Source organism: Tripterygium wilfordii, chromosome 9, assembly GCF_013401445.1.
Source record: "Tripterygium wilfordii isolate XIE 37 chromosome 9, ASM1340144v1, whole genome shotgun sequence".
NCBI lineage: Eukaryota > Viridiplantae > Streptophyta > Magnoliopsida > Celastrales > Celastraceae > Tripterygium > Tripterygium wilfordii.
The window spans coordinates 1,456,272-1,482,419 of record NC_052240.1 but is presented as its reverse complement, the minus strand read 5'-3'; the positions used below and the strand labels follow the sequence as shown (position 1 = coordinate 1,482,419).

General features: G+C 38.6%; 8 protein-coding genes across 9 annotated transcripts; 4 read left to right on the top strand and 4 right to left on the bottom strand.

Moving 5' to 3' along the window:
• The first annotated feature begins 146 nt into the window (after positions 1-146).
• LOC120005023 lies at positions 147-962 on the top strand. Its single transcript, XM_038854448.1, has 3 exons — positions 147-273; positions 347-552; positions 645-962. Exons 1-3 carry the CDS (start codon positions 175-177, stop codon positions 853-855), a joined length of 516 nt encoding a protein of 171 aa, XP_038710376.1. The 5' UTR covers positions 147-174; the 3' UTR covers positions 856-962.
• Positions 963-1,097: 135 nt separating this feature from the next.
• Positions 1,098-1,836, bottom strand: LOC120005025 (histone H2A.6-like). Its single transcript, XM_038854451.1, has 2 exons — positions 1,607-1,836; positions 1,098-1,478 (listed from the first exon to the last, which is right to left on the bottom strand). Exons 1-2 carry the CDS (start codon positions 1,793-1,795, stop codon positions 1,266-1,268), a joined length of 402 nt encoding a protein of 133 aa, XP_038710379.1. The 5' UTR covers positions 1,796-1,836; the 3' UTR covers positions 1,098-1,265.
• A 1,202-nt stretch (positions 1,837-3,038) lies between these two features.
• Positions 3,039-4,474, bottom strand: LOC120005020 (oxygen-evolving enhancer protein 3-2, chloroplastic-like). The gene is made up of 3 exons (XM_038854445.1): positions 4,068-4,474; positions 3,373-3,668; positions 3,039-3,271 (listed from the first exon to the last, which is right to left on the bottom strand). Exons 1-3 carry the CDS (start codon positions 4,384-4,386, stop codon positions 3,173-3,175), a joined length of 714 nt encoding a protein of 237 aa, XP_038710373.1. The 5' UTR covers positions 4,387-4,474; the 3' UTR covers positions 3,039-3,172.
• A 657-nt stretch (positions 4,475-5,131) lies between these two features.
• Positions 5,132-11,671, top strand: LOC120004998 (kinesin-like protein KIN-14C). Its single transcript, XM_038854418.1, has 17 exons — positions 5,132-5,441; positions 5,798-6,046; positions 6,138-6,282; positions 6,954-7,063; positions 7,175-7,294; positions 7,480-7,683; positions 8,070-8,279; positions 8,376-8,450; positions 8,592-8,738; positions 8,816-8,954; positions 9,081-9,190; positions 9,475-9,636; positions 9,714-9,934; positions 10,321-10,402; positions 10,478-10,582; positions 10,684-10,788; positions 11,104-11,671. Exons 1-17 carry the CDS (start codon positions 5,394-5,396, stop codon positions 11,281-11,283), a joined length of 2,412 nt encoding a protein of 803 aa, XP_038710346.1. The 5' UTR covers positions 5,132-5,393; the 3' UTR covers positions 11,284-11,671.
• Positions 11,672-12,423: 752 nt separating this feature from the next.
• On the top strand, positions 12,424-13,735 carry LOC120005018 (cysteine-rich repeat secretory protein 38-like). The gene is made up of 2 exons (XM_038854443.1): positions 12,424-13,324; positions 13,409-13,735. Exons 1-2 carry the CDS (start codon positions 12,460-12,462, stop codon positions 13,489-13,491), a joined length of 948 nt encoding a protein of 315 aa, XP_038710371.1. The 5' UTR covers positions 12,424-12,459; the 3' UTR covers positions 13,492-13,735.
• Positions 13,736-15,371: 1,636 nt separating this feature from the next.
• Positions 15,372-16,786, bottom strand: LOC120005019 (cysteine-rich repeat secretory protein 38-like). Its single transcript, XM_038854444.1, has 2 exons — positions 15,828-16,786; positions 15,372-15,685 (listed from the first exon to the last, which is right to left on the bottom strand). The coding sequence occupies exons 1-2, from the start codon at positions 16,642-16,644 to the stop codon at positions 15,627-15,629; spliced, it is 876 nt and encodes a 291-aa protein (XP_038710372.1). The 5' UTR covers positions 16,645-16,786; the 3' UTR covers positions 15,372-15,626.
• Positions 16,787-18,284: 1,498 nt separating this feature from the next.
• LOC120005003 (putative receptor-like protein kinase At4g00960) lies at positions 18,285-24,615 on the top strand. Of its 2 annotated transcripts, XR_005469697.1 has the most exons (9): positions 18,285-19,166; positions 19,694-19,825; positions 19,900-20,021; positions 20,113-20,323; positions 20,534-20,771; positions 20,928-21,078; positions 21,161-21,581; positions 24,232-24,364; positions 24,474-24,615. XR_005469697.1 is itself a non-coding variant. In XM_038854420.1 (7 exons), the coding sequence occupies exons 1-7, from the start codon at positions 18,323-18,325 to the stop codon at positions 21,473-21,475; spliced, it is 2,013 nt and encodes a 670-aa protein (XP_038710348.1). In that variant the 5' UTR covers positions 18,285-18,322; the 3' UTR covers positions 21,476-21,888. The 2 variants fall into 2 exon arrangements, 1 of the variants encoding a protein (XP_038710348.1); XM_038854420.1 differs by lacking the exons at positions 24,232-24,364; positions 24,474-24,615 and having other exon boundaries at positions 21,161-21,888.
• Positions 22,273-25,154, bottom strand: LOC120005008 (cysteine-rich receptor-like protein kinase 25). The gene is made up of 7 exons (XM_038854427.1): positions 24,253-25,154; positions 24,038-24,160; positions 23,824-23,945; positions 23,533-23,743; positions 23,170-23,407; positions 22,919-23,069; positions 22,273-22,791 (listed from the first exon to the last, which is right to left on the bottom strand). The coding sequence occupies exons 1-7, from the start codon at positions 24,941-24,943 to the stop codon at positions 22,459-22,461; spliced, it is 1,869 nt and encodes a 622-aa protein (XP_038710355.1). The 5' UTR covers positions 24,944-25,154; the 3' UTR covers positions 22,273-22,458.
• Positions 25,155-26,148: the final 994 nt, after the last annotated feature.

Below are 26,148 nucleotides of genomic sequence, written 5' to 3'. Positions count from 1 at the left end.
TGAATGAATCACAGCTAATGCCTCACATTTTGTTGCAAATCTACGTACCTGGCCTCAACTTTATTCTTATTCTTCCCTTCAACTTAGAGCTTTTATACACAAGTTCCCTGTCCTTTGTTTGCTTGCATTCTCCTTCATTAGAATCATCCACACCCCTGTTACATACCTGCCAGAATGGTAAAAAATTCTGGGGTTTTGATTTGTATCTTGATCATGATCATGGATGTTGTTGCAGGAATACTTGGCATTGAAGCTGAAATAGCTCAGAACAAGGTAACAGCAGTAACTAATAAGAGTTTTGGCTGGTGGGTATTTTTCCATTAATGGCTCGATTTATGTTGAACAGGTGAAACATTTGAAGATGTGGATTCTTGACTGTAGAGATCCAAGTTACCAAGCTTTTAAGCTAGGGTTATCTGCAGCTGTATTGCTGGCCCTTGCCCATATTATTGCTAATTTACTTGGTGGGTGCACCTGCATTTTTTCGAAAAAAGATTACGATAAGGCTTCCCCTAACAGGCAATTAGCTGTGGCTTCCCTCTTCTTCTCCTGGTAAGTTTCAAGGTTAAGACTCTGCCTTACCTCTGTTTTCTTGAAGGCAAGGATTGAATTTGAAGATGACTTGAACCTTCTGTGAAAAACAGGATTATTTTGGCAATTGGGTTCTCAATGCTCATGATAGGGACATTGGCAAACTCCAAATCAAGAAAATCTTGCGGGATATCCAACCGTAGAATGCTGTCAATTGGGGGCATTCTATGTTTCATTCATGGACTCTTTACTGTTGCATATTATGTGTCTGCCAGAGCTGCGGCTAAAGAACAGAAGTTGAATCCGCCTGCAGGCCATGCTTAAGCATTCTTCAATTTCTTGTTTAAGTTAGTATTTCTATTGTCTATTGTTCATTGCAATGAATAGCACATTGAATCATTGTCTAATTAAATTTGTGAAACAAATTCTCATATGCAGATAGTCAATTAATTGCTTACTTTGTTACTCTGTTCTTTCAACTTTCTCAGCTGAAATAATCTGATTTGATTCGGATTATGAAAATTGAAATCGATAATTAAAAGAGTTACGCAAGAGAGGCAAGTGAATGGAACTAGAAATCATCGCTATCATATTCATTCCGTATCCATCAATGTGCAGAAACCCTAGAATAAAACCCTAAAATTGATAAAACCCTAAAATTCATATGAACATATGAAGAAATAGAAACACTAACCCTAGATCGAATCCTAAACATCTGTTGTAAAACAGAAAGTTTAATCATCATCAGCACGAGCATCCTTGGAGGCGCCAGCCCTCTTAGGCAACAAGGTGCTATGAATGTTAGGCATCACACCGCCATTAGCAATGGTTACATCGCCAAGCAACTTGCTAAGTTCCTCATCGTTCCTGACGGCCAATTGAATGTGCCTTGGAACGATTCGAGTCTTCTTGTTGTCCCTTGCAGCGTTTCCGGCCAACTCCAGCACCTACACGCCACAAATCACCATCATAAGCCAAATCAGTAAAGAACGAGATACGAAATTACATTCCTGTTATTTCTAGTCCACGAGCAACCAAACACTCGACAAACAAAACAAACAGCGTCCAAAATTACCTCAGCGGCTAGGTATTCAAGGACGGCGGCGAGATAGACGGGAGCTCCACCGCCGAGACGTTCAGCATACTTTCCGGCTTTCAAGAAACGTGCAATACGGCCGACAGGGAACTGCAGACCGGCCTTGCTACTCCTGGATTGTGCCTTCTTCACGGCTCCTGCGCCCACTGACTTCCCTCTTCCAGCCATCTTCAACAAGAGAGAGTTCGAGGGTTAATTAATGATATATTGCTACTGAAATTTTTGGGTTTATATAGGATTACCGGGAGCATTGAAGCCAATGAATTTGACTAGCATGGATTGTGATCTGAGACCGTCAGTTTAGATTACTATGAACCGTTGGATCGAGTTTATATTGACTTCTTTCAAAGGTGGGAAACATGTGGATTCTTCTACTACACAAATTGCGCAACGTTTGGGCCACAAGTTTTTGGGCCTTAGTTTTGAGAACCAAAATTTTGGGCCTACAAGCAAGCCCGATCAAAACTTTATACCAAACTAGTAAGAATGGGTGGAAGGAGGCAAAATCCGATGTGGGAATTCTGCAAAGCAAAGAATATAGAACAGGTAGTTCAAGGGCCGTAAAGGACAGATGAACAAGACTCAAGGTACTGAAGTGAAAATCCAACGCGACAAACAAGCGATAGCAGCATTCATACTCAACAACAAAAGTCTCAACTGTAGAACCAGACATGGAAAAAGAATTGATAAGCAAAAATCTACTACTGACACAGGAATTTCACCAACTATAGGAACCTCCACAGCTTCAAGAAACTGAATACCAGATGACCAAATCCTTTTAAGAGGAAGAAGGCTTCTTTTTGATGCCTCTCCTCATGCAAGTAAAGGTAGCAGAAGGTCTCACAGTCATGCTAAAGACCGACTTCAGAGAGTATGATTTCAGTCGCATACACAGAAAACTCAAGAATGACTTCAACAGCAGATGAATATATCTATACTTGTTAAAAACATCTTGAGAAGTTGATAATCAAAATATTGTAAATACTGATCACCTCAATTAGTTTGTCCCACACTTCAGGTTTAATAATCGATCTTGAAGTAATTGGATCATAAGCAAAAGCCACTCAATCCATCCTTAAAAATATCATCACAAACTGTCCATACTTTTTGAGATTCTTCATGTTATATATTCTGAATTTTATCTTTATCCTATATAATATTTGGAAGGAGATTCCTCATTCCCTCCAATATTTTTTCTCATGAGCTTGTAAGAACTTGACTCCCATTTCCAAACAAGTTTAGTCGGACTCCAGTCTTGGAGTCATTATGCATAACTTTTTTAGGTGACCAAAGGCAAGCTTCTAAATTGATCCTGCTCTTTGAATCTTGATAAGTTTCTAACCCGTTACTAATTTCAGTACCTTTCAAGAAATGATTGATGTTTCAAACAACGAAACCAGCAAATAGACAATTGCACACAAGAATATTGTACCTGAAGAAGCAGTAATGTGCAATTTTCTCAACTACAATCCCTTGAACACAGAATGTGGACAATGTATTTTACAAAAACATAAGCGATGCTTACATAAGAGTACAGAATTGCTTTTAGCCAAGCTTGGCAAGAACATCATTCAGAGTAGACACAGTCTTAGCATAGTACTTCTCAGCTTGAGTGGAGCTCTTAGTTTTTGCAGCATAGTCCAGCTGAAAGGGAAAAAAGAAAAAAAAGAGAGCATCAGTTCATGTTGATTTGCACACACACACACACACAATTGAAGAATAATGCGGGATGAATTGACACTCACATCGTCGATGTCTTGGAAGAGCTTCCCTGTGAGATCCTTTAGAGATTGCTTTTCTGCTTTAGTCTTTGAACTGATGACAGTGTTAAGGTCATAACGCAGGTACCCTGCTTTGTTACGGAGATCATTCATGACATATGGCCATGCCTTCTTGTCTATAAACTCCTTCACTTTAATAATGTCTTGAGCTGATTCCTTTGCCCTCTTTGCTGCCTCTACTGGGGTAAGTGGTTGAATGAAGAATCTCTGCTTCAATGGCAGGTCAAAGTCCCTTGCCTCATCAGAGTTCAGAGTCCCAGCTGCCAAATCCCAAAATGGCACCTCAAGTGTGTGATACATTAAGCTTATGTTTCTAGCACTTCTTAAATTCAAATAACTATTGATGCAATTACCATATGAAACGTAGAATCTTTAGGTAATAAAATGATGTCAAAAGACTAAATTTTGTTCAAAATTATACAAAAAAAGTAAAAAGTTCGTATATTGAGAGAGTTGAGTACTTCCTATAATACTCTTTTTATTATTCTTCGAAGTCTTAAGTTTAGGCTTCGTAAAACATTTCGTACTAGAATGATGTTAGAATGATGTGAAGAGAGTTGAACAATTCTAAACCGTTAAAGTCTCGGAGACTGTTCTACTCTATTCAAAGTATCAGTTAGAATATCCAAATTATGGTTCTGGGTATAGTAGCAACTTACGGAGTCCACCAGAGGGAGGGGGTGGTGGGCCGACAGGGATGGATTTAGCAGCAGCGAGCACAGCTTGAACAAAAGACCCAGAAGCCAAACCAGTAGCAACAAGACTAAGCACTGCACGGCGGGTGGTCTCGGGTTCAGCAGGCACCTGTTGTTGCTGACCAGGACCTTGAGCTCGGACACTGAAACTGGGTCTGGTAAAGGCTACCCTGTTGTTTGTTGGCATGTTCAAGCGTGTTGAGCCATTCATCTGGAGGCTGCCTTCAAGGACAACTTGGGATGATCCACGTAAACCAGCCATTGAAGCCATAGCCTGTGCCATGTCCTTGAGCTGAGCTACTTCAATTTTCCAATGAGAGAAATGAATAATAGAATAATAGATAGGTGGATTTATATTTTCTTTCTTTAGTGGATGTTGTTCCTTCAACTCTTCTTGATTTAGGGCAAATCACCTTATCTGCCATTTTCTAGTTGGATAAGTTGGAAATGAAACTGGCTAATAGTTGCTTGACACGTGTCATCCAATTTAATTATATGTGACTTCGTTGGATTGGGTTTTGTTGCTGTTGGCTAGTTTCTTGCCACGTGGACTCTCTAAGAATTTTGGTACTTTGGTTTTTAGCAACAAAATTATGCTTCTAATCTCTTCTACAATTTTTTTTTTTTATATTTTGTGTATGGTGGGATCCGTAATCACTTTCCATGAGCATCGGATAAATTTATCGGATTTGCATACTAACCCATAAATTCTACATGTCAGGTAAACACACAAAAAATCTATGTGTGAGGGCATGTCTCTGGAAAGGATTGAATCTTGATGGAACACATGAAAGTTATTTTTCTATTGGAACGATTTTGACGAATTATGCTAATCTTAAATCACATTAATCCCCAAGCTTTTTTAGGTCTTGCTATTGTTTGTCAATTGGTGGGCCAGCTTGAAGGAAGGAAAAGACAGGAGCAGATACTTCAGCCAGTTGGGCCGGCCTGTTATGTATATAGCCCGACCCAGCAGGCCCATAAAGGAGTCTAAACTCTAAAGTAACTATTATAACGTTGTAAAACAGGAGCGCTGGATCTGGATTCAAATCAATTCAAATTCTTTCCCTCTCCGCTCGAAACCACAGAGCGCATACTTTCCCTTTCTCGCTGTGAGCCCTAACTTTTCGATTTACCAGAATGTGCAGACCTTGAGTTTGTTCGGTGCTCTTTTCGATCTCCAGTAATTTGATTGCAAATTCAACAGGCTCAGATCGGAACTTGATGCAACACCAAGAACTCTATCCGAAGGTTACGTTCTGAAATTTTCAAGTATTTTCTCAGGTTCAGATGATGTCTTCTCGCAATCAAAACAGACCTCCTCGAAGTCCTTCTACTGTAAGTCGTGATTTCTCTCTTCCTCTCTTAAATTCGAGTTTGTTCATTCTAGGTTTTCACTGCGAAAAAATCAATAAGAGAGAACGGAAAAGGAAGGGGAGGGATAAATAGATTGCCGGATTTATGGAATTGGGGCTTTGTTGCTAGGGTTTTAAATTTGAAGTCTATAATTTTCTCTCATTTACTCAGGAGCCAAACAGAACACTTCGTTTGAATTTTGTTGATCTGTGAATTTAGGGTGTGCTTTTCGTGTATATGTTGGGTTTAAATGGGATAGTGACAATACCTTTTGTCGTTGTATGACTTTGACATTTACTTATATGCTTGCTGACTGTGTCTTTTGTGTGGGTTTGTAGAAGAAGGAGGCTGCTGATGGAATTCCACTAGATAAGCGCAGGAGAATAGGAGCAGGAAAGGTGGCAGGAGCAGGAACCACAGGCCGTACACGACAGGCATTTGCTGCTGTTAACAACAGGCAAGATGTTCCAGCTGCTGCTGATGTTGGCAACAATGAGGATTTGCAGAGTGGCAGCTTTGAATTTACAAAAGAGGAAGTGGAAGCGCTATTGTCAGAAAAGCCCAAAGCCAAGAAATTTGATCTTAAGGTTCCATTGGTTTCATGAATGTAATTACGTTTAGAGTGAATCACTTGTCTAGTTTATCTTAATTTTGATTTCCACTATATTGGTTTGTTAGGCCAAATTAGAACAATTGACTGAACATAATAAGAGGCTCAGGCTGTGCGTCAGATGGTTTCAACAAGTTGAGGAAGGTCATATCCTTGAGGTGGGAAAGCTTCAAAATGCGCTGGAATCTTTGGAGAAAAGCTCTGCAGATATGGGTAATTTTACTGCTGGTAGTTTATAATCAGAGATATTCACATTATAGTTGATGGATGTTAATATACACCATTCTCTGGTTGTAGTTGATAAATATTAAATAACAAGTCCACTTGCATTTGCCCAAGATTAATATGTTCCATTAGTAAATTATAGTTGATATTACCCAGCTTTGGTTTTTTTATTTTGCTCAAGTTTCTATTGGTAATAACTATATCACCCTTAATACTTAATAGGGTACTCCATTGATTGGATTTTGTGGTGTTACTTTATTGGAGCCTTTTCTCATTTGGTAAAAGCTTGAGAAACTGTATTATGTCATCAATGACTTAAATTGTTCCTGGCCATGGTGAATTGGTCAGGAATCAGGATATGTTATTAACATTAATGCAAGGTTAAAAGCAACATGATCTTTGGTTGCGATTTTTATATAACGAAAATGGTCACTCTAATTGAAGAGATGACTTTAAGGTGTCGTTTCTTTTGAATTTTTCCCATTTTCTTCTTTGTGATTTATATTATACTACAGAGAAAAAAAGCAGTGTTTACCCATGCCACTGTTGTGTCATGAGCTTCCTTTTGCGAGAGTGATATTATTTATCTTGTAACTGATATATATGAACTTTATGAAAGAAATGGTTATGTAATTTCAGTCTGTTTGTATTCCTTTTAGAGATGGAGATGAAAAGGAAGGAGGCGGGACTTAATGCCACTATTTCAGAGTCAAATAAAGAAATGGCTTTATTACAGGAGAAACTTGCAAAGGAAGAATCTGAAAAGCTGGTAAGGAAGTTGTAAAGGGTGTTATAAGTAATGAATCACTGATATCGTAAATTTGTAATGTATTTTGCAAAATTTATTTTCTTTGACTCTGTTTTTGTCATTTTAACATAGGATGCAATTGATTTCCATAGAAGAGAAAATGAAGCTCGAGTTTCTGCAGAAAAGTTGCTAGAATCGCTCTCGAAAGAGCTTGAGAAAGCCAAGCAAGATATATTAGCTGGCAACCAAAGGGTAAAGTTTAATTAGTTGTTTGAATTATCTCATTTGCTTATGAATGCTGCTATTATTTGTTAGTTACCCAGTAATTGTAACATTTTAACTTGCACATTCTCTTTTGCGCTTCTGTCTCTTGAAGTTTGTTGACTTCCACCTTCAACTTACTGGCAGTATTCCCAAAATTTTCTTAAAATTTGCAGGCTGCCTCACTTGATGACATGTACAAGAGATTACAGGAGTACAACTTGAGTCTACAGCAGTACAATAGCAAACTTCATGCTGAACTCGAAACAGCCCGTGAGTCACTAAAACGAGTAGAAAAGGAGAAATCGACTATAGTGGAGAATCTCAGTACTTTAAGGGGACACTATAATTCATTGCAAGAGCAGTTAAATTCATCACGGGTATGATGATGATACAAATTTCCTTGGCCTTGGCTTTCTTTAGCTTCCAGATAATTTGTTCATTTGGCATATTTTTTCCTCTCTACATGAATTAAATGCGATTGTTGTGAATATGTATGAAGGAGTTTAATTAGGTTATGTAATGTTTATTGAATCTTATGGCATTTGTTTTTGTTTTGTGGATCTTGACTTAAAAGTGTGGTGTATGGCTATATCTTGCCAAAGCTTTAGCAGGAGTTTTTATTGCACTTACTCTTTGTGGCCAAAGTTAAATAGTATTTGGCAGCTGTTTGAAAACTTTGTACTCCTTTGCCTCACTCAACTTGAAATTTGAAAAATGTAGCCCAAAGTTTATGTACATGCCTAATTGATGAAAATATGTTCAGGCTTCACAAGATGAGGCTGTGAATCAGAAAGAATCATTAGCAAATGAGGTTAGATGTCTTCGAGATGAGTTGCATCAAGTGAGAGATGATCGTGATCGCCAAGTAGCACAAGTGCAGGCCTTAACTGCTGATGTAGTACAGTACAAAGAAAAAACGGGCCAATCTTTTGTGGAGTTGGATAACTTGACAACAAAATCGAAATGCTTGGAGGTTTGTAATAAAAACACATATATTTATGAATTATGATTGATATTGCATTGTTGCTGGACTTTATTTTCTACATGTGTGTGTTTCCTTTTGTCGCAGGAGACATGTGCTTCTCAGAGCGAGCGGATTCATATATTAGAGCGTCAAATTGCAGCAGCAAATGAGAAATTAAAGGTAAGACTAAAGTTGTCAAGACAACAGTTATTTGTTTTTAAAATATTTTACAAAAGATTTTTAAAATTCTGCTTCTAGTCGCTTATATTACTTCTTGTGCATGTTTTATATCCGAAATTTACAATAACGGATTTCTTCCAGATGGCTGATTTATCATTCTCAGAAACAAGGACAGGATTTGAAGAGCAGCAGAGGGTCATCCTTGATTTGCAAGATCGCCTTGCAGACAGGGAACGTAAATTGCTTGAAGGAGAAAAACTGAGGAAGAAGTTACACAACACAATCTTGGTAATGCTGTTTGACCACTCTTTTAACTTTACGCAATCCATCAAATATACTAACTAATTTGTGTCTATCTGTGACAGGAACTCAAGGGAAATATTCGCGTGTTTTGTAGGGTGCGGCCTTTATTACCTGAAGATTGTGCCACGACAGAGGTGTCGGTCATCTCATATCCATCCTCAACAGAATCCCTTGGCCGAGGCATTGATCTAATTCAAAGTGGTATGGACACAATATTTAAGAAAAGTTTTAATATCCGATCCATGCCTTAAAAACTTTCACCATTTTTTTATTCTGAGTATGTTGTTGGATTTAAACTCTAATAAAATGTTATGTTACATTGAGCAGGACAAAAATATCCGTTCACATTTGATAAAGTGTTCAATCACGAGGCTTCTCAACAGGACGTCTTTGTTGAGATTTCTCAATTGGTACAGAGTGCTCTTGATGGTTACAAGGTGATTTTTGCTTTTTCTATTACAAATTCAACTGAATTATAGTTGGGTCAGATTATAGCTGAAAGCATTGTTGTTTGAAATGGAACACATTCTAAAATATCAACATAAGTTGAACTCGGTTTAACAGTTCAATAAGGGTACATATGTTTTGGTGTTACAAATGGGAGTATTTATTTTAGTTGTCAACTCAAGTTTTATACCAAGAAAAATACGAGGGATTTTACTTGTAACACGATAATTGTCTGTACATATACTAAAACACCTTGGATGGCTTCTTTCGACAGGTTTGCATATTTGCTTATGGGCAAACAGGTTCTGGAAAAACTTATACAATGATGGGCAGGCCAGAAGCCCCTGAGCAGAGAGGGCTGATCCCGCGGTCATTAGAACAAATATTTCAAAGTAGTCAGGCTCTCATAGCACAGGGCTGGAAGTACAAAATGCAGGTAAACCTCCAAAAAATGAGTTTCTAGTTGATACTTTTAAAATTTATTTCTTAAGTGTTCCCTTGAAAACATTGTAGGCTTCGATGCTGGAAATTTATAATGAAACCATCCGCGATTTGTTGTCAATAAACCGATCAAGCAGTCTTGATATCACACGTGCAGAGAACAGTGTTCCTGGGAAGCAGTACACTATAAAACATGACGCAAATGGAAATACACATGTTACTGACCTTACCATTGTTGATGTAGGCAGTATTGGAGAGATTTCCTCTCTTCTGCGGCAAGCAGCACAAAGCAGGTAACTATTTTAAAATGCTTCTTAGGCTCTACAAGTTATTGTCATGTAACATTATCTGATGGATTGATATTTCAAGGAGAATCTTATGCTTTATGTATTTTACAACTGATTTTATGGCGCAAATCTGTGGCTCAACTCTGAAGTTTAGCAATTTATAGTTATCAGTACGTGAATTAGAAACTAGAAAGTTGACAACGAACTTATGTTACTTGTACCATGGAAGTTTATCATAAACTGTAAGACAGACTCGAACTATTGCCTCCACAGTCTCTAAATAGTCATAAGGACTCATTCCGAATGTAAATTCCATATGCGTGTTGTTATAAATGTTAAGTTAATAGGATGGAGATTTGATCAGAAGTTCTGTTTTCACTGTATTTTTCCAGGTCTGTGGGCAGGACTCATATGAATGAGGAGTCCTCAAGAAGTCATTTCGTCTTCACCTTACGTATATCTGGGGTGAATGAGGTATGATGTTTACATGTTCATCAACTTATTTGCTTGTAGTTCTCTCTGTTAAACGCCTTTTCTTGTTTTTTGTAGGGCACTGAACAACAAGTACAGGGTGTTCTAAATCTTATTGATCTTGCTGGAAGTGAGAGACTCTCGAAGAGTGGATCAACTGGAGACCGACTGAAGGAGACTCAGGTTACTTTCTTTGATATCTCGGTTTTCCAGGGGATGTTTCTTTCATATTTTCCAGTGGACTTTCTTTATACAAATGTTGACCTTTTTATCTTTTCAAACAGGCGATAAACAAAAGTTTGTCTTCTTTGAGCGACGTCATATTTGCCTTGGCAAAAAAGGAAGACCATGTTCCTTTCAGAAATTCAAAGCTAACGTATCTTCTCCAGGTGAATTTCTTGAAATGTCCTGCGTCCCCTTTTTCCAAACTGTTTTGAGTTTTGATATGTAGGGCTGGGAATGATCTGGAAAACAACACCTCCCCCAAATTAAAGCAAAGAAAATACAGAAAAAAAAGTAGTTGGGTTCAATAAGTCTCTAATACATACACAAATATGTTAGACCAGATTTGGATTTTTTTTGTTCCTCATGCCATACAGCTGGCTGAATGGAATGGGGGCCATATTAATATGGTTTTCTGTTTTAAAGTTTGATACTTGGTTTCAACTTTGTATGTGTCTTAACTTCAAAACACTTTGTTACAGCCTTGTCTTGGTGGGGATTCGAAAACTTTAATGTTTGTAAACCTTTCTCCTGATCCCACTTCACTTGGCGAGTCACTCTGTTCCCTACGCTTTGCTGCCAGAGTCAATGCTTGTGAAATCGGGATTCCTCGACGCCAGATGATTTCTCGGCCTGCAGATTCACGACTCAGTTATGGTTGACCGTTGTTCTTATTCTAATCATCACACAGTAACTGTTATCTCCAAGTAGAGTCAGGGTTGCACGTTTGGTTCATCTCATGGAATGCCCACTATTTGTGCCATAGTTTCTGGAGGCATATTAACTGAGCGTGATATATGTATTCTCTGCATTATGGGTAAGAGTAGCATGTTTCTCGCTGCTTTGGTTTAGCAACGTCCTTGAATGTTACATGAAAAATTCAATATTTTGTGAAGATTGGATTACTATATCATCCTGTTGTACTCTTATTGTATCGGAAATCTTGGCTGTTATTCTTCACTTAACGCCAAGATACTCAATTTAAGAGTTTGGAATATTGAAGTCTTTATAATAATTTATGATGATGAGTGAATATGATTTGGATGCTAATTCCTTTATTCTACATTTCTGAAGTTCTGTATGACAACAGGATCCTCAAGTCAGTGGGCTCAAGGAGTGATGGCCTGACGATATAAGATTGTGGGCCTTAATCTACTCATGATAAGTCCGGTTAACATTTAAGCCCATGTTGGTTATAGACCATGGGCCTGGACTGTAGTGATTAGTGAGTATACCTCACCCGGGGGTACTTGTAGTGGGAAATCCTTGAAGTTTTTAGCATCACCATCTGATGTGTTGAATAGTGTGAGACCTACACTGTTTTTTTAAATTTAAAAAACAGATTGGATGGTGTGATGGAACACTGCCTACCCCGGACTCGAGTATACCTCCTCACAAAAAATAAAACAACTTCCCTCCCATATTTTATACACACAAGTATGCCCATTTGACATAACCTAAACCAAACAAGTTGATTCTTTTTTTTTTTTTTGGGTTGAAATCCAATCTGGTCAAAGTATTAAGATACAAGTTTCTACCTTTCTTTGCAAAATGAGTTAGGATTTATGTAATTGTTTTGATGGTGATACAGCAAAAAGAATGATTATTATCAGTTGACATTTGCTTCTGTATGCAGTACAGGTTGCTGTTTGACTTCAATCAATAATCTCAATCTAATTTTGTTTGTTTTTGAACATCTAATCACACTTCATGAAGGTCATTAAGAGATAGATTAACTTATAGCAACTTGTTTTAGTTGATTTCAGTACCTTCCATCATTAGTCCGAATAATGATGACTTTTTGAAGGAATAAAAAACTTCAACAATTATATGATTTGATGAAAGTTGATTGTGATCCAGTTTTATTTAGTAAAAGAAAAGGCACATTCACGATCTCTCTCTCTCTCTCTCCCCCCTTTATCATCCCCATCTCCATCTCCATCTCCATCTCCATAGATTCTCTAGATATGGAACTATTAGTGATAACTCTAATGTTGTTATCTACTACTGCTCTTTCCCTTGCAGACACTAATGTGTTATCTGGATCAGAATGTTCAGAGGCTGATAATGCTGCAACCCAGAATCCATTCCAAACCAATCTCAACAATCTTCTGAATTCACTAACTACAAGTGTACCTCTTCATGGTGGTTTTTACAAAACCACAACAGGGAAAGACTCAGGCAAGATATATGGCCTAGTGCAATGTAGAGGTGACGTTTCCACCACAGATTGCTTGAATTGCTCTAAAAAATCTACCAGTGCTGCTTTGCAAGGCTGTCCGCGGAGCAAGAAGATTAAGGTTTGGTTCACATGGTGCTTCTTACGCTATTCGGACGATAACTTTTTTGGTATTTGGGATCAATCATCCACGGCCTTGACTAATGATACAAATCTTGAAGATCCATCCGTGGTATCACAAGGACTTAATTTTATGACTGAACTTGCATCTACAACAGCGAAGCAGCCTTCGATGTTCGAGACAGCAGTGTTGGATGGTGGAGAAAGTGGGAAGAGGTATGGCATGGGTCAGTGCACAAGGGATATCAGCAGGTCTGACTGCAGCAGCTGCTTGGAAGCACAGTTGGAAACTTTTAGAACCACAATTGGGAATAAAAGAAGTTGGGAGATTTATGGATCAAGTTGTAGCATGTGGTATCATGACTTCCAGTTCTATTTCAACATTTCAACTCCTGCAAATGATGGTGAGTAGTGTTTTCTGTATGTATTTTTCTTCTCTTAATTTGTCTTTCATGAGTTGATGTGTTTTGTCTACTTCGCCAATACAGGGGATAGAAGTATTTCTTTACATGGAGTGGCAATTGGAATGGGTATTGCAGAACTAGTGCTTCTTCTTTGGTGGATCCTCTAGCAAAGAACGAAGTTCTTGACTATTTGTTGAAGAGGAGAACACAAGGTTGTTGTGCAATCCTGAGTACTGAAGTTCTATTCTTTTATTTGATTGATTTTCCTCCCTTGTGGTTGTAAATAATGTTTATGTATAAGGTATGTCATAAACAAGGGTGTGAATGCCCTTGAACACAGTGCCCTCCATGTGTTCAACTGAAACATTTTGCCCTATATGACATTCTTCTCTGTTATTACGGCCTTTTCTTCTGCTATATCTTTGCATGAAAAAGACCATCGACCATAGGAAAAACTATCATCAAATTGTTTCTAAATCGCAGAAGATGACCTAAGATTAGAATCGTGAGGGGGAGAATAAGTGGTGAGGGGCTCTCCCTAGGATTTTTTTTTTTGGGATTATTTACATGTCGCTTGTTAAAAAAACAGGAATTGAAATGTTGGTATTATAAATATCATATTCATAAATTGTTGATCAAAAAGACAACCAAATAAAAGTAAGGGTGTTAAACCAAAAATTTTGGATTTTACTAAAAACGAAACGCCAACCCATTTTGAACAAGTGGCATGAGACCTCAGTTTTTTTGTCCTATGGAATACGCTTTGAAGTGTGAAAATATGTTGAGTGGACCAATTTTTTTGACTCGTAATAAGACTTATTTGCCACTGCCAAGACTTTAGTGTACAGTGTATAGAGGGTTTGATTGCGATTGAATTCGTCATGGGCCCACATCCATTTTTTTTTGTACTGTTTATTCGCCAACTGAAAAACAGATTTTTCCTTTAATGGAATGGAAGCCGTTGGATCAAGAATAGTAATCTTCCAGAATCCGAGCCATTCTCAGCCCTACTCGAGGCTTCGTCTTAGCTGTCGTAACTGTTAAGGTTTAGTCACGAAAAGCCCATTAAAATATCTTAATCAGACACGGCCCAATTATAATCTCCAAAATCTCATGTAAGTAACAGCGGGCGCCAGGATAAAAGCTCAAGGATTAGCCCAAGCCCAAACATGAAAGGCTCGGAGTTCCGGCCCGCTACCGAGTCCTGATTCCCAAATCACATTAAACGGCTAATTAGTAATTACCCAACTTCATCTCAAGCTTCCAACTTTCTGTTTTTCTCTCAAGATCATCCCTTTCCCCGCATTGCCGGATCTTCAGATTACTTGTTAAGAGCTGAGGTTAGTAACAATAATCATCAATTTCTCTGTTCTGTTATCTGAAGTGATAGGTCTATTTCATTGTTGGTGTAGATAGAGGTGAGGAGGTGATTGAGGTTGGTCTGATAGGTGCTGTTTGTGGTGTAGTTCCCCTTGTTTAGGCAATCCTTGTACAGAATTTCTGGCTGAGAAACTGTAGGATGATTTAAATCCACTGCAAAGACTGAGTCTTCCTAAACTATTTTCCTGGTTGAATGATAATCGAAGATCTAGAAAGTGGGAGGTTAAGAATATTGGTATTTTTATATGATTTCGATTCCTGGAAATTATTGGGTTCAAAGCACGCTGATATTGACATGGTTGGCATTGTAGTCTGTAGACCACGCAATTGTCAACTTTGCATAATAGAAAAATGTGGAAATTCCACATTTTTTTCTTCTAATGTTTATAATGAGACATTGAGACTAGCCCAATTCCTGCTAATGGAAAGTGTGTAGAGTTTCCTGGTCCAAGTTTAAGACCTCCACTAATATTAATGGTCATCGTTATGGAAGATTTGTTTCTGGAATGTCTTCGTCAATGCATTATGGTATGATCTACTGTCTAATGGTACTGTCATCTTTCTTTTGATGATTTGCCTCTTAGGTTATATTCAGTTTCTTTGTAGTAATAGGACATAACTTCTCATGGCTGTCATGCTTAAGAAGTATTTATAATAACATAGAAACTATCAGTTCCAAACCTCAAATGAAGCTGGAATTTCTCTGTTCAAAACAGAATAACATTTATGAGTTGGGTGATTTTGTAGAACTGTTATTATCATCTAGTAATATAGATTGATCTAGATACAAGATCGGTACAACACAGATATTCAAACCTTTTAATGTTTAACTAGGAAAACTTTGTAAGAAAAATCAAATTGGTTCCACTTTATTTTACTTGGCTTCTTGATTCTTGAGCCAATGCATCTCCCATATTGAGCATCAGAAACTGAGTACTGAAACCAGAGTGATTAGAGTTATTAAGACATTGCTTCCCTTCCCTGGAAAACCATAAATGAAATCAAATTAGAGAATTGTGTTAGGATTGAGTATTTTAGCAGTAACTCGTTATATATTCCACACACTATTGCTTAGTTAGCTTGTTATTTCAGTATGTTTAAAAGCTTGAAAAATATGTTTTACCTTTTGTAGTTGCTGTGTTCATCGGCGGAGGAGGAGAAACCAGCGTTGATAGTGGTGGTGAATCTGGTGATGGCACATCAGCTGCAATTACGTCATAGAATTGCTCTTTCTCATACCTAAAGTGACAGCTTGGACCTATAACTCTCCCACCTTGCCTCCCATCACAACATTGTGGGAGCAAATTTCTGATGAAAGTCAAGCAGCCACTACAGTCTTCCATGGACAAATCAGGAGTGCACTGAACCAGTCCAAATATAGGTTGTGAGCTTGCTGTGATCGTACTTCCTGTTGCAAACTTAAGACGAGAATCACCCGATGCAGCTTCACTTGTGAGGTTAGCCAACAAGGAGTTCGCTGCCTGATTGAACTCGCTACGCTCTGTGACATTTATCATACTATACATCCAAAAATAAGGCCCAGTTTCCATTCTGCCAAAGATGGAGCGATTTGAGTACCTTAACATACAATTGTCGTACCATACGATGGCCGCCTTCTGGATTGGACAGAGGTTTTTGATGTCTTGGGTGGCGTTACTTATGCAGCTACGACAAATTTCATGCTTAACATCTCCTCTACAGAGTCCGATTGAGTAAACTGTGTCAGGGTTTTCACCAGAAGAGAAATTATAAAATCCATTGCTGATTTCAGTATCAGAGGAGATGGAAGAGAGGACTTGATTCAGGTTTGATTGGTAAGTGCTATTGGTGGTGAAATTACCAGTATCATAACAAAATTGGTAATTTGGCTTGGCAGTGGTGAGAGCAAAGAGCTGTATGAAAATGGCGCAAGAGAGAAATATGGTTCTTGAAGTAGCCATTGGCTTCGCTAACTCTCAACTATCCCCTTTTCTTCAATGATCATCAGGATTGTGTATCCTGCTATTTGTACAAGTCTTGTTTTGGTCCAATAAAAGATGTAGGAAAAGTCATGTGGTCGTGGTCTTCAACTAACTATATCACTTGTTCAAAGCTACTGACTATATACAAGTCTCCTGAGGAAGTAGGAACGCGACTGTAAGGATAAATAATGACAATTCACAAGATTGTTTGGGTCTCGGGGAAGTCAGGGAGTCAGAGGGACAACAATTGATGGGCTAGCCGAGGATAATCTTGAGGGCCTTCTTGGGGTAAGGCCTTTAAGCATCTGTTCTTGATGGGCTTTGGGATCCAAATTCTTTGTGCTGGGCTTTACTTATCTGTTCTTAATGGGCTTGAGACCATATTCATGGAGTCGGAGAATCAAAATTAGGGCACATCAAGCATGGAAGAATGAAGATCAAATAAAGAAATTGATGTTCCTTTTGCTTCTTTCTCATACTCTTCACAAGCAGTACGCTTGTGCCCTTTGAATGTTACGATACTGCCATACTGGTAACTTCACAAGTAATGGTAACTGTAACCTCGGATTTTCTTCTGTGGTTTCCAATTTCTATGCAATGGTGGTTTCTACTCTACTACGGTCGGCCAATACCCTGACAAAGTTACAGTTTTGCGCTTTCTAGAGGAGACGCTTCGTCAGAATCTTGTGTTCGAATCTAACGAAGTTTGATCAGATGTGGGAGGGTTTGATTGACAGACTCGTTGAGAGAGCTTCAATGGGGAATGGGGCCTTCCAGGCTTAAGTTTGCTACTGGGGAAGTGAAATTGAATGAGTTCCAGATCTTTCTCGCAGTGATTGCAACTATTGCCTCAAAGAAAATGTGGGTTACTTTCATAGATGTTGCCATAAGGAGCAAGGAGGTTTTGTTAGAAGACCGAGTCGTATTTTTCGGTGGGGCTTGTATCTCTTCTATAATTATACTACTGCTGATCCTCCGGCACCATCTGTCCAGGGCCGACCAATAAAACAATTATAAACGGTATGTTCTGTACCTCAATTGCCCAATTTCTATATGAATACGATGTAGAATCATCCTCTAACATAGGTAACTGGAACCCATTACTGGCCTTGGGTAACTGGAACACATTACACACCTCACGGGTAAAGCTCCTTGCAGTCTTGTTTAGTCAAGACTACTCTTTTTACATATATAGGCCAACTCTTTGGGTTACATGTAATCTTTGCCCCAACACAAATCTTGCATTTGCATACGCAATAAGAGTATGCCTTACCTTACTAAGGGAAGGAAAGTAAGTAGTATCCTTCATGTGCGATATGATATTGATCCAGTTTACGGCAGCTTTAAAGCAGGAAAGTCATCCAGTTTCGAAGGTCTTTTGCTGGCAGGTCAATAACAATTTCTTATGTGACATTTGGCATCAATCCCATTCTATGTGGTTTCTCATTGGGTCAATAATCCATTCTTTCTTCAGCTGAACAAGACTTAGCCGGCGCGTCTTGTTAGGGCAAATGGCTTGACTTTTGAAGTCTTAAAAGTCTACTGAACTTTAAGGTTTCCATCATTAAAATATTCTTCAGCAAAATATGTTTAAAACAAACTCTATCTTCCCCAACCAAATTACAGGTGAAATTTATCCCTATCAGAGCAGAGAATCATGCAAAATCATATAAAATTCATCTCTCTCTCATTTGCTTTTCATGGCATCAATGTTGCCACTGCCGTTACGTGTTACGACACAGGAAACTTTACAGCTAATAGTACTTATGCGAATAATCGGTACCAAATCCTCTCTTCTCTGGCTCCCAAGGTCTCTGCAAATGGTGGTTTCTTTACCACCAGCGTCGGCCAAGAACCCAACAAAGTATACGCTCTTAGGCTTTGCAGAGGGGATGATACATCAGAGTCTTGTTTCAATTGTGTCAACTCCACCAGTCAACAACTCATTACAGAGTGTCCAAACCAGAAAGAAGCACTTTTTTGGGGAGGTTATCCTCCATGTCTTGTACGCTATGCGAACCGCTCCTTTTTCGGGCAACTGGAGCTCTCTCCTGATGCGGCTGGCTATAATACTGGTGATATATCTTCAGCTAGAACGGAGTTTGATCAGAAATGGAAAGCTTTGATGGAAAGGATGATTGAAAGAGCTTCAAGTGGCTCTTCCAGGATTAAGTATGCAACAGAGGAAGTGAGAGCCACTGTGTTTCATGAGATATATGCACTGATGCGGTGTACTCCGGATCTGTCTCAGAGTGACTGCAAGAAGTGTCTGAGAAAAAACGTAGCGAGATTTCAGAATTGCTGCCATGGAAAGCAAGGAGGTTATGTTTGGAGACCTAACTGTATTTTACGGTGGGATTTGTATCCCTTTTACAATGCTTCTGCGTCTCCTCCATCCCCATCACTCTCTCCTCCATCCCCATCACTCTCTCCTCCATCCCCATCAGTGTCTCCTCCATCTCCATACAGTAATTCTCCTCCAGGGACAACAAATGCAAACGGTATGTCTTGACGTAGTATGGATGGCAGGCAAATTCAATTTGGATTGAGAGCGAAAACAAGAGATTTTGACCCATGTACGCAAAGGCCATAATATTGGCCTCGGTTGTCCGTTTTGGACCCATTATATATAAAATCAATGCTCTTTTCGAGCCCATCACCGTGGTTTAACGCTTTAAGAGCACGTTTCAGGCCCCAAAAATGCCTGTTTCGACATTTTAAGGCCACTTTTAGTAATTTTACAACTTTTAGGACAATTTGATTATTTTTCTATTATAGGTAGGAGTTCCCATTTTTTTTCCCTCTATTGTTTACTACTAGGAGTAGTTTTTATTAGTTAATTGTTATAAATTTTGAGAAGAGTATTGTCTGCAATTTTGCTTGCTTTCTAGGCATTCTTAAGAATGAACGAGTTAGTAGAATGTCATTAGTCATTACCGTAAAGCCCCAATTTCAGTATGAATAGGTTGTAGAATTGCTAAATCATCTTCTAGCTTGTATAAATTGAACACACTTCTGGGCTTGGCAGATGATGATGATGGCAATGGACCTCGTACGGTTGCAGCTATTGTTGTTCCTACAATTACCTTCATCGCATTTGTTGCCCTCACTTGCATCTTTCTGATCCTAAGGAGAAGGAAGCGCTGTCAGGAGGTCAAAAGTAAGTTGAAAGTTTTCTATTTTTGCTTAAAAAGTTGTTTGAGAAAACAAAATTAATTGTTTTGATTTGTGAAGATGGGGATGAAGGTGTGAGTGTGAAATCCTTGCAATTTGACTTGGGGACGATAAGAAATGCAACTGATAACTTTGCTGATGCAAATAAACTTGGACAAGGGGGATTTGGTGCTGTTTACAAGGTAACTGTTGTGTCAATTCCCTAAGATCCAAAATGTCTAGCTCCTCGTCGATGGATGTGGTCTTTAAGTTTCATGGAACTCATGTCTGCAGGGTGCACTTCCAGATGGACAATATGTAGCAGTGAAGAGACTGTCTAGACATTCGAGTCAAGGAGAAGTAGAATTTAAGAATGAGGTGTTGTTAATGACGAGCTTTCTACACAGGAATCTGGTCAGGCTTCATGGTTTCGGCTTTGAAGGAAGGGAAAGGCTTCTGATATATGAGTTTGTGCCTAACTCAAGCCTCGATCACTTCATATTTGGTATGTATTCTGAATTACTGGTTCAGTTCTGGATTTGTTGGATTTTGGGGCTTTGGGAATGCTTGTGTAGATAATCACAGTGTTTGTTCTTTGCTGAAATGCAGATTGCGAGATAGACTATAAATATAAAATGAAACTTGTATTTCTTTTAGTTATTTTCATGATTAGCGATTCATATCTACCAATTTTATTGATATTATGAAATTGTAGATCCAACAAAGCGTGCTTTACTGAGTTGGGAAATGCGCTACAGAATTATCGAGGGCATTGCTCGAGGACTTCTTTACCTTCATGAAGATTCTCGACTGCGAATTATTCATCGCGATCTCAAAGCAGGCAACATAATGTTGGATGAAGAAATGATTCCCAAGATTTCAGATTTTGGAATGGTAAAATTGTTTGAAGCGGATCAAACTCAAGAAAATACAAGCAGAGTCGTGGGCACCTAGTAAGTAAAATAGTCATCATACTGCTACCAATATCAAACAATCAAACAATATCTCTAAGATAATTACAATATATAAGGTGAAAAATAATGTATCTATGTTTACTCATGCCTCACTGTGGTGATAACTAAAATTTATTTTCCAATCACTATGTTCAGTGGATATATGGCTCCTGAGTATGCAATACGCGGACACTTCTCTGTTAAATCTGATGTGTATAGCTTTGGCGTATTGGTTCTGGAGATCATCAGCGGTCAAAAGATCAATCATTTCCGTTATGGGGAAGAGGCTGAGCACCTCCTAACTTTCGTAAGTGTTATATACGAATTTGACAAAAAATAGCGAAGAATTTCTGCTTTAACTTCATGCGAGAACTGGTTTTTTATTGCAGGCTTGGAAAAACTGGAAGGGAGGGACAGTGTCAAATTTGGTAGATCCACTACTGAGGATTGGTTCAAGAAGTGAAATGATGAGTTGTATCCATATTGGACTACTCTGTGTTCAAGAAAATGTAGCCAGTAGACCAACCATGGCTTCAGTTGTTCTAATGCTCAGTAGCTCCTCTGTTTCCCTCTCAGCACCCTTGAGACCTGCGTTTTTCATCGGCACTTTTGTGGATTCTGAGGCATCAGCAGATCAATCAAAAAGTGCATCTGTTAATTTCACCATCAATGAGGCTTCAATCACTGAGGTAGTACCTCGATAATGCGCAAGGATGGAGGCAGTGTCATGAGGTATTATATATACAGGGCAATTCTTCCTACATCTTCGTTCTTTGACAATGAAGCTGGAAAGAAGTTCGTCTCTTAAAGGTACAATTCATTAGTGAATGCAGTTTCTTTAATTATTCTATGTTCATCAAATATACATTTAGTACTAGCTATAAGTGTGCTACCATTATTTCCTAAGCAGGCTTTTCACACCAAGAACAATATTACTAGTTACTCAGACCTCTTGCAGTACTTAGCACGATGATTGTTTGAGTTAGAGATGTTTCTGTGCAGTGAAGTCATTTTTTTCTTATCACTCGTAGTTAGTTAAAAGTTTATCTTTGTCCGGTCCAGTTAAATCTTTGTTAGTTGTTGTGTTCTCCTTATACTTCTATATTTATTAACAGACATAAATGAGTTTGGTGCCTTTTGCTTTGTCATTACTGTGTTAAATTACAATATAGCAATAGTTGTTTACTTATGGCAGTAGTTGCAGAAATACTAGTATAGACCTAGACATTATGGGGAAGCTGGTCATGAAAATTCCAGTTTTTTGCTTTCCTGGGGGCTTCAGGAACCTGGTCAATAAAGCCATGGTGAATTTTGCTTTCAAAAGGGTTTAAAAAGTCTAATAGTCTGGCTAAAGTAATAATATGGAGGTAAAAGAGAATTTAACAAACTACATTTTACACTGTAAAAAGTTAGCTAAATCTACAGCTCCCCAACTAGTTTGCTACGGTGCAGAAAGTAAAGCAGGGGATGATACTAAATTACTAATGATAATACAGCACCGTTTCTGAGCATCTAGACGTAAGCAGAAATTGTTCTTAGTTTCTGTAAACCAAAAAGATGAATTTATACAAGAAGCAGTCTTGAAGGTCAAGCTTTCGCTAGTTTTGATGGGCAACTGAGGGTCATTTGGTGAAGAGTTTATTGAAACATTAGTATAATACTCTGAAGGTCAGTTAATACATTATCATTAACGAGGGTATAACTCAGTGATAGATAAACCATTTATAGACAATGGCCTTGACCTGTCTAGAGAATGATCTCTCCGCAGCCCCACGGTTCGTATACCTGACCTTATTCTGCTGCGAACATGAAGAGCAGGTCTTGTAGGCAGTGGTAATGTAACAGATGAATTGTTAAGCATGAGCACTATTGTGGTCATAGAGGGTCTGCTGGTTGGATCTTCCTCAACACACAATAAGCCAATGTGGAGGCATCTAGTAATTTCGTCCATTGAATAATTATCTCTTAATGCAGGATCCATCAACTCCAATAGTGTCCCATCAGTCCAATGTTTCGATACCTGCCATAATCAGTAGCTAGTGTTTAACAATCTGCAGATTTTATATTCATTTTTCTTCTTTTATGTCAAAGACGACTATAGGCGTATAGCTCAGATGACATTGCTAAGGAATATCAGTTTCACTTACATAGCCTAGAAGGTCCTCATCATTATCTGACTGATAAAAACTGCTGTTTTTTCTGCCGCTGATAATCTCCAGTATTAAGACCCCGAAACTAAACACATCAGACTTCACTGAGAATTGTCCATGCATTGCATACTCCGGGGGCATGTATCCACTACATGTAACCTTGTTAGCATAAAAATCTAGAAAAACTGTAAGTCTATAACACAGCGAAAAAATTTTAAATATGAGAGATTTGGAGGTTCTATACTAACTATGTGCCAACAACTCTGTTTGTAGTTCCTTCACTTTGATCTACTCCAAAAATCCTTGCCATACCAAAGTCTGAAATTTTTGGATTCATGTCTACATCCAATAGGATATTGGCTGCTTTGAGATCGCGATGAATAATTCTAAGCCGAGATTCTTCATGAAGATATAAGAGCCCTCGAGCAGTCCCTCCTATGATTTTGTACCGGGCTGACCAATTCAACAATTCTGCATCTCCTGTATCTAAATTTAGCAAAATAATTTTGGAAAATTACTTTTTTTTAAACAATACAAACATATTAGGTTAGCTTGAAAAAACAGATTACAGATGTATCTAACTACAAAACTTGTCTGTAAAAGGGCCATACCAAATAGGAAGTGGTCAAGACTTTTGTTTGGCACATATTCATAGATGAGTATCTTCTCTTCTCCTTCAAGGCAAAACCCTAATAACTTCACTAGATTTCTATGCTGAAGCTTGGCAACCAGTGCAATCTCATTCTTGAACTCTTCAGAACCTTGTCCAGAGGTTTCTGATAGTCTCTTCACAGCTACGTTTTGACCATTAGAAAATGTGCCCTGAGCAATGTGATCAACTTAAATTAATCTTCAAGATGTTGTGCTACTGTTGCACAAGTTTGAAATTTTAGTTGTCTTACCTTATAGACATTACCAAATCCACCCTGCCCAATCTTGTTCCTTTCAGAGAAGTTATTTGTGGCTGCTTTAATTGTACTCAAATCAAACTGCAGAGATTGCAGGCTCAAGGATTCGTCTTCCCCTATATCAAGCAGATAGCAGCATAACAGCTTTTTTTTTTGGTGGGCATAAGAAAGTCACCTGAATTACATCTCTATTGTTTATTTCGCTTACCAGTTTCCGTTTTCCTTGATTTGCAACACATAAAATAAGAGCACAAGCTAGCTAAAAGCACTGCAATAACAACCGTAGGAACGATGATGATGACAATTGTTTGTAATGAGATATTCCTATTTCCTGCATGAGTATAGTAGAGAGAAATATCAGTGTTAATTAATCAAATTTACTCACTGCATCTTTTTCTGAAGGTCACTGAATCTTAGGCTTACCATTGCGCTTTGTCAAGATCGTTGGTGGCGGTACTGAAGGTGACAAACTTGCAGGAGATGGAGCTGTTGCAGGAGATGGAGCTGGTGCAAAAGCATCAACACCGTAAAACGGGTAACTCTCAAACCTAATGTTGCAACTTGGTTTAAGTACTCTCCCACCCTGCTTTCCAAGACAACATGAAGGGATGTCTCTAACACTCCCCAACAAACATGTATTGCAGTCCACCGGAGAGATGTTTGGCGCGCACTGGACCATCCCATACAACCTGCTGAGGCTTGTCCCGTTCCCTTCTCCAGTAGCAAACAACTCGCTAGACGACACAGCCTGCGTGACAAGCCTGGTCATCAAGCCTCCCACCGTTGAATTAAACTCACCTGGGTTTGTTATGTTATTCATGTTCCACACATATGCTTTTGGAGTTTCTTCCATTCCAGAGGCAATAGACCTGTTCGCGTAATGCAACATACACTCATCATACCATAAAATTGCTTCTTTCACTTTGGGGCAACGATTCACAATGTCTTTACTGGTAACATTGACACAACTCTGGCATAATTCAGAGGATACATCTCCCCTGCATAAGAAGACAGCAGTAGCTGCATTAAGACCTTGGCCTGCGCTTGTATTGTAGAAGCCGCTGCTGTTGATCGCATTTGCATATAGAGAAGTGAGGGTGATATCAAGGTTCATCTCGAAGGGAGTGTTGGTGGGACCTGATCAGAGTCATCAAGACATATGAAATGTGTTCGTCATTTTGGTTTCTTGGTCAAACTTTTTAATTGCGTTTGGACTTATTTGTCAAGGGAAAGACTTATTAGTACATTGTGTTTTCTAAACTCATTGAAAATGTTTTCAATTCGTTTTAGTATGAAAGCAAGGTGTACCATATTCAACGAAGCTACCACCTTGACCCGAAACATAGCAAAAGCTTATGGAATATCAGAGTAATACGACAAGTAAACTTCTTAATATTAATATCTTGCATCATATACCAAACGGTCTGCCTAATTCGGCCAACCAAGTTTGACAATTGGGTTCCAATCAAGTTTGACAAATTGGTTCCATGCTTTTGCTGATGAAGCAGTTAGATATTTATATTCTAACCCAAAGCAGTGAAGTATTTTCTGGAATGAGTAATGTGAGAAAAGTCAGAGATGCCATGGTCGAAGGGCCTGGACTACCTGATTATGACTTGTGCAATAAAAGCTTTTTACTACAGAAGATGGTCATCTTTACTTGTTTATACATGCAAACAAAAATAATTAGAAACAGAGAAAACTAAAGGATGTCAATTTCAATTCAGACTTGGTGCCTTCGGTCTTCTTTTTGCCTTCACACCCAATTTTCATTGTCTGGCAAGTCTTTCTCAGAAAATAGAAGGCTGAATGAAAGAGACCTTCAGCATCAGACTTGGTCGAAATTGCTTCTACAGGGTGTCTTTGCTTTAGTACCCAGTTTCGTAGGGCAGGAGAGGAACAGAGGAGCTCCAATAAGATTGCATCAGTGAAATTGGGAAAAACAAAGACTTTTGATACCGAAGAAGATTAAGCTAATGCTTACTCAATAGTGGTTTTCTTGCCTCCTTAGGAGTCTGGTCTATTGTCTCTGCTTCAGTCCCCTGTTTTGTAGCACAAGAAAGAAACAGAGTAGCCATACACAGAGGAGCTTCAACACCATTGCTTCTGAAATGTAGTGAAACACAGAGAATATGTGATGCTTAAGAACTTTAAACTAAGTTTTCTCGTGGAGGGTTTTATTACTTCACGGTTTCAGCTACTCCCTTGTCTCTGTTTTAGCCCCCCTGTTTGGGAGCATAGAAAGAAAACAGAGTAGCCATGGTAAAACAGAGGAGCTGCAATATAATTGCCTCCATTGGGTAGTTCTGCAGAACAATA

Bases quoted from the DNA above. Each gene is read 5' to 3' on its own strand.
- LOC120005023 (XM_038854448.1), top strand. From the start codon at position 175: ATGGTAAAAAATTCTGGGGTTTTGATTTGTATCTTGATCATGATCATG. The intron at 274-346 runs GTAACAGCAGTA...TATGTTGAACAG, and splicing joins CTGAAATAGCTCAGAACAAG to GTGAAACATTTGAAGATGTG. The intron at 553-644 runs GTAAGTTTCAAG...TGTGAAAAACAG, and splicing joins GCTTCCCTCTTCTTCTCCTG to GATTATTTTGGCAATTGGGT.
- LOC120005020 (XM_038854445.1), bottom strand. From the start codon at position 4,386: ATGGCACAGGCTATGGCTTCAATGGCTGGTTTACGTGGATCATCCCAA. The intron at 3,669-4,067 runs GTAAGTTGCTAC...GGGATTTGGCAG, and splicing joins CCCTCCCTCTGGTGGACTCC to CTGGGACTCTGAACTCTGAT. The intron at 3,272-3,372 runs GTGAGTGTCAAT...TTTCCCTTTCAG, and splicing joins TCTTCCAAGACATCGACGAT to CTGGACTATGCTGCAAAAAC.
- LOC120005025 (XM_038854451.1), bottom strand. From the start codon at position 1,795: ATGGCTGGAAGAGGGAAGTCAGTGGGCGCAGGAGCCGTGAAGAAGGCA. The intron at 1,479-1,606 runs GTAATTTTGGAC...TGTGGCGTGTAG, and splicing joins TTGAATACCTAGCCGCTGAG to GTGCTGGAGTTGGCCGGAAA.
- LOC120005018 (XM_038854443.1), top strand. From the start codon at position 12,460: ATGAAAGTTGATTGTGATCCAGTTTTATTTAGTAAAAGAAAAGGCACA. The intron at 13,325-13,408 runs GTGAGTAGTGTT...TCGCCAATACAG, and splicing joins TTCAACTCCTGCAAATGATG to GGGATAGAAGTATTTCTTTA.
- LOC120005003 (XM_038854420.1), top strand. From the start codon at position 18,323: ATGCAAAATCATATAAAATTCATCTCTCTCTCATTTGCTTTTCATGGC. The intron at 19,826-19,899 runs GTAAGTTGAAAG...TGATTTGTGAAG, and splicing joins GCGCTGTCAGGAGGTCAAAA to ATGGGGATGAAGGTGTGAGT. The intron at 20,022-20,112 runs GTAACTGTTGTG...TCATGTCTGCAG, and splicing joins GATTTGGTGCTGTTTACAAG to GGTGCACTTCCAGATGGACA.
- LOC120005008 (XM_038854427.1), bottom strand. From the start codon at position 24,943: ATGAACCTTGATATCACCCTCACTTCTCTATATGCAAATGCGATCAAC. The intron at 23,744-23,823 runs GTAAGACAACTA...CACATTGCTCAG, and splicing joins GATTTGGTAATGTCTATAAG to GGCACATTTTCTAATGGTCA. The intron at 23,408-23,532 runs GTATGGCCCTTT...TGCTAAATTTAG, and splicing joins TCTTGACCACTTCCTATTTG to ATACAGGAGATGCAGAATTG.
- LOC120004998 (XM_038854418.1), top strand. From the start codon at position 5,394: ATGATGTCTTCTCGCAATCAAAACAGACCTCCTCGAAGTCCTTCTACT. The intron at 6,047-6,137 runs GTTCCATTGGTT...TTGGTTTGTTAG, and splicing joins CCAAGAAATTTGATCTTAAG to GCCAAATTAGAACAATTGAC. The intron at 9,637-9,713 runs GTAAACCTCCAA...AAAACATTGTAG, and splicing joins GCTGGAAGTACAAAATGCAG to GCTTCGATGCTGGAAATTTA.
- LOC120005019 (XM_038854444.1), bottom strand. From the start codon at position 16,644: ATGGCTACTTCAAGAACCATATTTCTCTCTTGCGCCATTTTCATACAG. The intron at 15,686-15,827 runs GTAAAACATATT...ATGGTTTTCCAG, and splicing joins GAACACAGCAACTACAAAAG to GGAAGGGAAGCAATGTCTTA.